Source organism: Girardinichthys multiradiatus, chromosome Y (assembly GCF_021462225.1).
Source record: "Girardinichthys multiradiatus isolate DD_20200921_A chromosome Y, DD_fGirMul_XY1, whole genome shotgun sequence".
In the NCBI taxonomy this organism is placed as follows: domain Eukaryota; kingdom Metazoa; phylum Chordata; class Actinopteri; order Cyprinodontiformes; family Goodeidae; genus Girardinichthys; species Girardinichthys multiradiatus.
In genome coordinates this window covers 26,644,298-26,655,456 of record NC_061818.1, presented here as the reverse complement: position 1 = coordinate 26,655,456, position 11,159 = coordinate 26,644,298, and the positions used below count along the sequence as shown (strand labels likewise).

Sequence of the window (11,159 nt, the reverse complement as noted above, 5' to 3'; positions counted from 1 at the left end):
AAGGTCAAATGAAGCCAAATTATTAGCACCTGTAGAACATTTTCATACCATGACTCGGTGAACTTGGTGTTTTCCGTGAATTCAGCTTCATAGCCAGGTTCATCAGAGCATTCACAAGTCTAGAAGCACACAACCAGTTTATATCTGGTTGAGTGAGAGATCTGTCAGGAACCGATACGAAAGAAAACCATGACTATTATTACTGGCAAGGCAATGACAGGAAACTGCTACCAGCAGTGAGGTTTGACAAATTTAAAAATAGACCATTTGTCTGTAACCTACAGTGAAGTAAGTTAGGCAGGTTGTCTAAAACAATATAATTGGCAGTTACTGTCTAGATTAAATTTAATGTTTTCGTGCATGAACTTTGTATTCAAGCTCTTTAGGTATTGTAGATATGTAGATTCATGTAGATTCAAGGTTCTTAAACTGGAGACATTTAACTGAATTTAACTGAAATTGTGCATTCCAACAAACATCTGAAAAACGAACTTAAAATTAAAAGATCCGTAGCCTGGCAACAATTTTGTATTTCATGCCCATTTGTTACCTGCTCAGTTGACATACCACTGCAAATGTTTTGTTCTCATGGTTTTTAAAAAAATAAAATAGGTTTATCATTTAAAAATGAATATTTAACTACAGTTCAGTAATACATTTTATCAGAAAAAGTGGAAGTAGGAAAATGGTTCATGGTTTTTAAACTTTTTATAAATAAAAATCCAATAAGTGTGTTGGGTATTTGTATACAACCCTCTATAAGCATAAAATAAAGAATAAAATTAACTCCAGTGCAGCCAGTTGCCTTCATGATTATCTAATAAGTAAATGAGTTTACCTGTCAGTCAGTCATTTTCTACTGCTTATTCCATAGTGGGTCATGGGGAAGCTGGTGCCTATCTCCAGCAGTCTACGGGCGAGAGGCAGGGTACACCCTGGACAGGTCACCAGTCCATCACAGGGCAACACACAAACAACCACACACACACTCATTCATACACCTAAGGGCAATTTAGAGTTACCAATTAACCTAACAGGCATGTCTTTGGACTGTGGGAGGAAGCCGGAGTACCCGGTGAGAACCCACACATGCACGGGGAGAACGTGCAAACTCCATGCAGAAAGACCCCTGCACGGGAACCAAACCCAGGACCTTCTTGCTGCAAGGCAACAGTGCTACCAACTGCGCCACCGTGCAGCCCATGAGTAGACCTGTGTTATATTTAATTTAATTGTAAATACAGCTCGTCCATGAAGGCTTCCGACGTTTGTTATAGAACATCAGTGAACAAACAGCATCATGAAGTCCAAGGAACACAGACTGGTGAGGGATAAAGATGTGAGGAAGTTTGATTAGGTTAGGTTATAAAACGATATTCCAAGATTTAAACATTTCAATGGGCACTGTTCAATCCATCATTCCAAAATAAACAGGAAATAGTTCTCCCGCATACTGGTCGTCCAACTGACTGACCAGTCGAGCAGAGAATTAAACAGAGAAGCATCCAAGAAGACTATGATAACTTTGGAGGAGCTGCAGAGACCAACAATCACAATAGGAATAAGTTACATTTGCTTGCATATTTTTACTCCATCATATATTTTTTGCCTTCTGTCATACTATTTTGAAGTACTCCTGTTTGTGTGCGATGTTTTGGCTTCTCTACCCCCCTTTGGTTACTTCACTGTAGGAAGAACAAGTGTGTTTTAACCCAACAGGCACACACAAATACACACACAGATTATTGTGAAGGGAGACTTCTTGTATCTTCACAAGCCTCTGTTTTCTAAAGTTATCTTCTATCTGCTCGGCCTCGTGTTCTAATTAGTGTTTATTTTTGAATGAATTTGCGCATAGAATAATGTTTTTTGTTTGATTACATTAAAAAATAATCTGTGTCAGTGCTTAACGTTTCACCAAATACTACTAGAGTAAAAATATTTGTAAGTATTGTTGCTTATCCTTGGATACACTTACCGGCAACTCTACCTACCTCTGGTTACGGCTTATAGATCAAAGTTTTTTAAAACACAAGAGTAATTTTGCTCAATGAATCTGGTATGTCCGAGCCCGAGGTGAGCGCTTGAACGCAGCTGTTTGAGCGAACGGGTGTGACGTAGAGCGCAATCAGGGATGCGGAGGCAGAGACCGAGCCGAAACCAGTCCACAGTTAGCGAAGAGCCGAACGTAGGGAGCGCTTCGTCTGTGACCGAAAAGAGACTTTTCATGTCGCTGAAACTCCAGAAAACAAAATATAGTGACCCCTGAGAGCAGACGAAGCGGAGCGGAGCACATGGAAACACTATGTGGCCGGACAGACGGCGGTGGACTTTCACATAGTTTCAGCAGAGAAAAGAGGCACAGTGAGGCGAGATAAACATGCTCTCTCCGATGCTGGCCTCATTTCTGCTTCTCCTCCTTCTCTGCCGGATTTCTTTCTGCCAGTACTCGAGCGACCAGTGCAGCTGGAAGGGCAGGTGAGTCTCTCTGGCTTTATTCTGAATAAAATCCCACCTGAAAATGCTCAATTCAAGCGGCTGCGAGAGCGAGCTGCTGGCTGCAAGTTGAAATGACTGACCGAAACTCAAAGAAGAGATACGTTTTAACCATATGACGCATAAATAAAGAAAATGCTATTTTGTATACGCTGTTTTAAACTTTACATTTACAAAGGCAAAATGATTTATGCTCTTACTGTGAAGTAGCATGACCCTTCACTCGCAACAAGTTAGCAGATTTGGTCCATTTAATTTTTATTTATGTATATAGATATTTGGACCTAAAACTGATTATTTTTGTAAATCTTACTTCAGTTGTTACATATCACATGGGACTGAAAAAGATTGACTGCATTACACTATGGAAATTTCACATCCTTTTTGTGTTGCACTCAGAAACTGCCATAAGAGTGGTTTTGTTTTTATCCACCAACAAGGAGGGCTAGGCCCTGCTTTGAGCCTCCAACTAATGATCTGTTATTCATTAGTGAGATTCTTGCCTAATCTCCTTTAATTGTATGCAGAACTGATGAACTTAGATAGTACTTAATTAGAGGCATGCTGAGGTGAGCCTGGTTATGGGGCTTCAGCTGCATCTGCTCAGCATGTGCCTTTGGTTACTTCAGATCTATGGCAAATTTGAATTTCAGTGTCTCCTTTTCAGAACATTGGGCGTTTCTCGCCCCCAGAGTTCAACCACAAGCTTGGCATGTGTATGCCGATGGCTTCCTGCCTCTGGCTTTGCCACGGAATGACTGACACACTGGAGTTTTCAACCCCCTGACCAGGCATTAAGTTGTGGAGGGAGTGATTTGGTCGTGCTGGCGCCAAAGTCCAAAGTGCTGCCCGGACAAGTCTCTTCCACTCTCTTTGTTGGTGGTTTGAAACCAAGGGGAGGTTTGGTGCGTGACCGGCATTTGCACTTGCATGCAGCAGGCCTAGCTGCTGTTGCTGCTGCTGTTGTCTGCCCAGAAGCCCCTGTGTCCCCTCCATTCATCCACTTCAGCCTCCAAACTCTTCCCAAAGGCAAAATGCCAGTGGTGCGTTTTGCCAGAGCTCAGGGCAGAACAATGTGGAATGGGGAGAGTGTGTTAGAGCTGAGGTCATGTCGGCTGCTTTGGCTCGTGACTGGTCATGCAGCCAGTCTTGCGCACAGCCTTAATGCTTTAGAAGGAATGTGATGTACTGTCATTACAGTCTGGATGAAGCAAAACATGGTTTTTCCCAATTCTTCACTGGAATGATGATTTTCAGCTCACTTTTTACCTCTTCTGCCACATATAGTGGGCTGACCCATGAAGGCCACACCAGGGATGTGGAGCAGGTCTATTTGCGCTGCTCACAGGGCTCTCTGGAGTGGCTCTACCCCACTGGAGCCGTCATCGTCAACCTGCGGCCCAATACCGTGTCGCCTGCAGCGGCCCGCCTCTCTGTCTGCATTAAACCCTCCAAGGACTCCACTGGGACGAACATCTACTTGGACCGCAGTGGCAAGCTGCAGCTGCTGCTGCGTGAGCAGGACCAGGCTCAGGGGAAGGTGCATTGCTTTAGCATCCGAGAGGGGGCCCTCTTTATCGAGGCCATCCCGCGTACGGACATCAGCCGGCGGATTACGGCGTTCCAGTACGAGCTGGTCAACGACAGGCTGAGGGCGGAGACACAATCACCTGGTGGTAAGATAGATGTTTGTTGTGTTCTGTATTGCAGCAGTTGTGATGAACTTGTGCTTAGCGATGTTATGAGGTATAATAAGTGTGTGAAATTGATTCTAGGTATCAGATATAAGGTATTAATGTATACTAATGATTTAAAAAGTTAAAAAGTTACAAACCCCCCAAGATTATCCATCATACATTCCTTTAATCCTTAAAGTCCTATAATGAGATGCTGGAGTGACCTGAGTTTTCTCTGTGTATAGAGTAATGCAACACTGCCCCTCCTCCACCTGTTGCTGTCCACCATTGGTTTGCTGGCTAAAGACAGGCTGCCACATTTTTTTCCCCTCGCCTACAGAAAGACAAACTTAGCTGTTTGGAAATATTTCCAATCTCAAAAACGCAGACCGTTATAGTGTTGAAACTAAAGACCATGTCTCTCTTAACTAGGCAACAGCTTTTAAATCTGTTAAGCAGAGGACTGGAGGCTAGCTACATGAACGGATAGCCTGGCTAATTAATATTTTAATATGACCGTGTGTTTCTCTATAAAGAGCAGAACAACAAAAGGTCTCCAGCACAAAAAGTACTTGGAAACTCATACTTCAGCAGTAGTTTATTCTATATTTATGCTTATGTATATGAAAATCTAAATATTAAATACATGTTATAGATAACATAACTTTAAAAATCAATCTGTAATAATATTTTAGCAGTTAATTGCTGCTTTTCTGTTTTCAAATAAAAGTAATCAGGTTTACCAACTAAATTGTTTTTTTAACTCAAGGTCATCATACTTTGAGAATCTCATACTGACCCATGCCTGCTTGTTTTCTTTGTCACTGTGGTGTGCACTCAGCGCTAAATACAGCCATCTGCTGGTGAAAACCTTTATTAGGTTTGACGGTAATCATTCCCTCAACAGTGCACTCTAGCCAGATTCAGTTTCTCTTTTAGTTTTGGAGGAAAACAAAGAAAAAGATTAAAACCTGACAGAGTTTTAATAAAAACATTACACCTCTGCTTGTTTCACAACTGCCCTGTTGCTCTATTCTGCTGCAATCGGTTATTATTATTATTTATTATTATTTTTTTTTCTGGATAGCCTGTGTGTGTGTGTGTGTGTGTGTGTGTGTGTGTGTGTGTGTGTGTGTGTGTGTTCCTGTCTTGGCATCACAGTGAGAACCATTTTCCCGATTTCACCATCAAATTGAGGACCATTTGTACCAAAGTGAGGACATTTTGCTGGTCCTCATGACCTATTTTGCTAACGGTTAGGTTTAGGACTAAGGTGTGAATTGACTTTAGGTTAAGGTGAGGGTTAGGTAAGCACTGGTAATAGTTAGGTTTAGGGTTAATGCCAGGGTTAGGGCATAGAAAGGGTTGAAAATGACTGAAAATCAATGGAAGTCAATGGGAGTCAACACATGGTCCTCACTACATATAGCAAAACAAGAGTGTGTGTGTGTGTGTGTGTGTTCCAATGAAAAACAGCCATATGTTTTCATGCTGGGTACCTGCCAGACCTGCACAGTTTCAAGCTGCGCAACTGTTGTTTTTTCCACCTAAAGCAAAACTTGAGCAGTGTCGGACCCACATGTGTTTTTACGGCTCTCTGGTTTTGTGTTTCCAAATCTTGCGTCACTGCTTGGCACAGTTGTGGGTTAAAAAGCAGAAGGGGATTCTGCAGTGGGTTTGACCACATTAGTGTGCTCGGTCCTCCTCTGGAGCATGATCTGTGGCTGTAATGTGGCATGAGGTAGCACTGTGGTGATTGACAAAGACAGTGGTCTTGTGTCATGTGAGGCCTGAGCAGGCAGATTGATTACTCCTTTGCTTCTTCTCATTGTCTTTGCTGTATTTCTTCCTTCTTTCCTCTCTCTTCTTCCTCCCTCTGACCCGCTGTGCTTGGATTGGGTTGCTCACCAATTTGCTGGAATGCATCTCCAACCAGATGTTGGGAGGAACTTTGAGGGAACATATATACTTGTTTACCCCCTACTTTTTTCTTTCCATCGCTCCCTCAGCCACCTTCACCTATGACTATTTCCTATCTCTTATTTTCTTTTATGACTATTTATTATCTTGCTATTTTGCTTTTCATTCCTTTCCCCTTCATATATCTCCCCTGTTTCCTTCTGGCTGTTTGAAGTGGTTTTTGTCACTTATGAGTGGTATTAGCAAGTTTTGCTCCATTACAGTGGAATGCATCTGGCCCCAGATGTTGCATTGACTCTAATGTGCTTCTGCACCCCTCCCATCCTCCTCCGCTCTCTGCTTCTATGAAATGGTTCTGATCAGAGCGAACGGGGCAGATGGAGACGCTGACTCGGCTCTTGGCCCATTCCTGTGGTTGTTTCATGTTTCACATGTGAGCTCCGCTCATCTCGGTTCGGCTGTGCTCTGCAGGAAGGGCAACACCCCGGTCCAGGCCCCGGCTCGTGGCTCCGCCTGATGCCACGGCAGTACTCGGACTCACTTCAAAGCAAGAGTGCTTTCCACTCCAAGGCTCTGGGCGAGGTCTGCTCTCTTGAAGTCCACAGTCTGTCCAGCTGTTAGCGAGTCATCCAGGCTTGTGGCTGTTTGACCCTTGATCTCTTCAGTGATGTTGTGGTGCCTTGTGTTTCTGCTCCAGCTGACATGTATACCTTTTACTCCTGCAGTCATTACTTCAAAAAAGCAGACTTAAAACAGGCTCAAGCCTTGGAAATTAAGAGAATGGGAGTACACCTTTACTATTTTAGAATTTTCAGCCTTTTTTTCTGATGCAATATTTCTTAACTTGATGTAAATTTGTGCTTCGTCTTGTAGAGTTGGGTGATTTCCAACAGAGATGATTGACCTGATTTAACAGTATTTTTGGACTGATAGGCGGTACTGCTGCCTCGACAGACTCCAGACCCTTGTCTCTGCTAAAACTAGGACCTCCACCTCCTGTTTCAGAGTACTAGCCTGCCACCAAGAAAAAACGAGTGAGCCTGTGGTTAATGAAGGCATTTAACTTTGTCTGGCTGTGGGTCCACCTGCGACAACTACTCATTAGTCCCATTTAGTGCCCTTTCTCCTGCTTGAAAACTTGCTGGAGGTTGGTTGATGGAGTTGCTTCTCTTCAGCCACCAGTCAAAGGTGAAATGCTTTCTGCATCAGACTTTTTCAGTTCGTGGTAGACACTGTTGTTTTTTCTCCAATACATCTGCCCTCTAGTTATCAGATCATACCCCTTTATGGATCTTTTGTAATGTAGAACCTGAATGAAATTGCTGTTTCTAAAGTAATTTTTCACTTTTAAAGTTAAGTAGTGAGGATGCAGGCCACTCCTCCTTACTGTGCTGCCTATTATTTTCATCTGGTCTGTATTTGTCACGCAGTTTTGGGGATGGGTGGGGGGCACTTGTGGTGGGGGTTACTAACTGAACAGGTCCTGTGAGCCTTAAATGTACAGCAAGACATGCATAATTCAGTATATTCAATAAGCAATGCTTAACGCATTTACTATTATCTGTAGGGGTGCACAATATCAGGAAAACATGTAATTGCTAAATATTACCATGACCATATCGATTATAATTGACTCACTCTTTTGTTTTCCTTTTTCAAGCTTGTCCGCACCGCGTTTTGCGAGCTTTAGCATCTCTGCCTCTAAAAATATATATCGAGTATTGGCATCAAGAATTTCTATATTATTGGCATGGAGAATTGCATTCAAGGCGCTTGAATATAAAATTGATGTTGCGATTCCATATATTGTGCAGTTGATTAGCAGATTATTTTTTTTTTTGTTACAATCATCTGTTGGGAAGGAGAATACGGTGACAGTGTTTGGTCGAGTTGAAGCTGTTTTTGTTCACTTAAATGGAAACCTGTACATCTCTCTTTCTGTTGAAGCACCCTGATAAACATTGACTTATCTACCCTGTTCTCTTTTTTCACCTAGCACCCTGTCAGCCCTGCTGCACTGATGCTGAGATGCTTCTAGCAGTCTGCACTAATGATTTTGGTAAGTTCTGGTTATGATGTATAAGAAGGGCTGCACCAATCAGAGCGTTGTGGCCAATTTCTAATCTACGGTTTTTGTAAAGCTTTGACCTGCCTTTATTGATTTAGGCAGATTCTGATTTTTTTCTTAAATAACTATAACAAAATCTGCCTTGATTAGTGAGTTATTTTACATTGCAGGCAACATCACACTGTGTGAGAGAGAATCAAACTGAAACTGGTTTTTACCATTTTTAAAGCAAGGAATGGTTGTGGAATTATTTTGAACTCTTACTTCAGTGGTTAGTGTGATTAGTCTCACTGTTGATTTATATTTATAACAGTAAATAGTTATCCGCAGAATGTATTGCTCTCTTGGAGCCTGAATGAACAGCAGACACGTAAACACTTCACTGATTCTTCAATTAGTAACTGCACCCTCACTGAATTGTTATTATTGGGGACCTGCTAGCCTTGTTTATCGTCCATTCACTGATCAGATATTTGAGTTTCAGACAAGTCAGTCACAGATCAGCTAATAAAACCAATTTGTTGTTGCATTCCTGTTTGGCTGCAGTGGCACGAGGCATCATTAAGAGGGTGGATCCGGAGGAGGAGAGCTCATCGGTCTTTGTGGAGATCAGTCGCCTCTACAGGCAGAAGACCCATGTCTTTGTGTCTGGGGGTGTGAGGGTACGGAGCTGGACAGGCAACATTAAAATGCCCCTGCAGTGTAGGGTGAAGTCTGGAGAGGGAGAGTTCCTTTTCACAGGGACAGTGAGGTTTGGGGAGGCCTGGATGGGATGTGCTCCTCGCTATAAAGACTTCCTGTGGTTGTATCACGAGGCACAAGTGCAGGGGATCAACCCATGCCATGTGGACACTGACTGACTGACTGATTTAGCTGCCCACATTTGCAAACAAAGCAAGTTTTCTTTGATTGTTGAGGAGAGCTATACTGAAAGTTCAAGCCAATGAGAAAGAGACTGACAAACTGTCCCAATCTTCACTCAGCTTTCCTGTGGCTCTTAGAGTATGGAGATTGAAAATGTTACAAAGCATCATGCAATGGAAGCTGAACGTGATGGTCTTCTCAGATATGAGGAGCTTCAAATTTTTAAATGTAGCAAAGGTCCCATTTGGTATGTATAAAATGTGAAATAATATTGTACATTTTGAAACTGTGTGCTTTGTAAAAAAAAAACAAAAAAAGATGTATAGATCTGTATTTGTTTTCTTAAGAAATATGTGTAAATTCATAGACTCTTATTTTGTTTAAAAAATATTTGCAACTTAATGCCTGAATTGATTTTTTTTTTCAGGCTCTGCAATAGCAAAACAAAGATGAACCAAAAAAGGAAAAACATGTTTTACTGTAGAGAATAAATTTTTTTTATTCCCTTGAGTGTTTTTTTTAATGTTGTGATCTCTAAAAACAAATCAGTGTTTATTTAAAAGCAGTAAAAGTGGAGAGCTTAAACATTAGCTCCTTTTTGATAGTACGTGCAATGTAATGGTTTCATGGGGACATACAGGGGTTGGACAATGAAACTGAAACACCTGGTTTTAGACCACAATAATTTATTAGTATGGTGCAGGGCCTCCTTTTGCGGCCAATACAGCGTCAATTCGTCTTGGGAATGACATATACAAGTCCTGCACAGTGGTCAGAGGGATTTTAAGCCATTCTTCTTGCAGGATAGTGGCCAGGTCACAGTTAATCCTGTTGGATGTGGTTCGTCCTTCTTGGTGGTATGCTGACATTACCCTGGATACCGTGGCTCTTAATACATCACAAAGACTTGCTGTCTTGGTCACAGATGCGCCAGCAAGACGTGCACCAATAATTTGTCCTCTTTTGAACTCTGGTATGTCACCCATAATGTTGTGTGCATTTCAATATTTTGAGCAAAACTGTGCTCCTACCCTGCTAATTGAACCTTCACACTCTGCTCTTACTGGTGCAATGTGCAATCAATGAAGACTGGCTACCAGGCTGGTCCAATTTAGCCATGAAACCTCCCACACTAAAATGACAGGTGTTTCAGTTTCATTGTCCAACCCCTATATGTTCTGGTCAGGCTACAGGGATAAAACCAGTGCCATATGATGTGCATTAGTCTCTTCCAGCCTGGAGATGAAACTATTTATCTAAAAGGTAAAAGGAGATTGATATCAGAGTCAGGGTGGATTCCTCTACATTGGCTCCTGTGGTGATGGGGTGGCCATGTGTCAAGGTCAATGTGAAAGGCCCCTGTGTTCGAGCAGAGGAGCTCGCTATGACTGAGCGGTCTGAAGATGGATCTGAATACAGCCCTGTGACAGGGCACGCAGCATAAAGTCCGACTCTCAAACCACACTCCTGATTTTGATTGACATGTAAACCGCAGCCTAAACCTCCCTGCTTTAAATGAAGACCTGCCATTTTCCAAGAGCTCAAATAAAACGCATTTAAGGAAGCGGTGCGGCTACAGGAGTTCTTTGTAGTGTTAAGACGACGAGGCCCCAGCTCTTTCTGTCTGCCCTTTCACTTAAACGGAAATGCACCTAGAATGTCGTTCACTGAGCTGCCCCACGTAGACAATTGCTCTCCAGACAGAATGGTGCATGGTTCTGAATTGACTGTCTGAATTCCAGCTGACAGCCAGACGTCCTCAAATTGCTCACTGGGAAATGCAAACAGAGTTTCTATGGTTACAGTCCCCTTCTTCTGGAAACCTTCTCTTGATTCTGGCTTTAGGACTTGGAGCTTTGTAAAACAAGGTGAAGGAGGGTCTTCCGACATTTATTCATTGCTTCAATTGACATATTTTCCTTCCCTCTAAAATGTAACTTGGATTTTGGAAACATGTAAAAAGTCATGCTCTTTCACACTTCTGTCATTTTGCAAATGCTCTTTCCACATCAGCTGTCTGCACAGAAAATGCCTTATAATTGAAGAACTGAAGATCCTAAATAAATAAAGACCTGCTTTTATTTACTGATGAATTTGTTATTAGTTCATGTTGTTCGGAAGTTTAGTGTCAGTAA

General features: G+C 42.2%; 1 protein-coding gene across 1 annotated transcript; it reads left to right on the top strand.

Annotated features, from left to right (window-relative positions):
- The first annotated feature begins 2,155 nt into the window (after positions 1 to 2,155).
- LOC124864513 (meteorin-like protein) lies at positions 2,156 to 9,534 on the top strand. Its single transcript, XM_047359321.1, has 4 exons — positions 2,156 to 2,478; positions 3,784 to 4,172; positions 8,089 to 8,151; positions 8,707 to 9,534. Exons 1-4 carry the CDS (start codon positions 2,381 to 2,383, stop codon positions 9,018 to 9,020), a joined length of 864 nt encoding a protein of 287 aa, XP_047215277.1. The 5' UTR covers positions 2,156 to 2,380; the 3' UTR covers positions 9,021 to 9,534.
- The last annotated feature ends 1,625 nt before the right edge of the window (positions 9,535 to 11,159 follow it).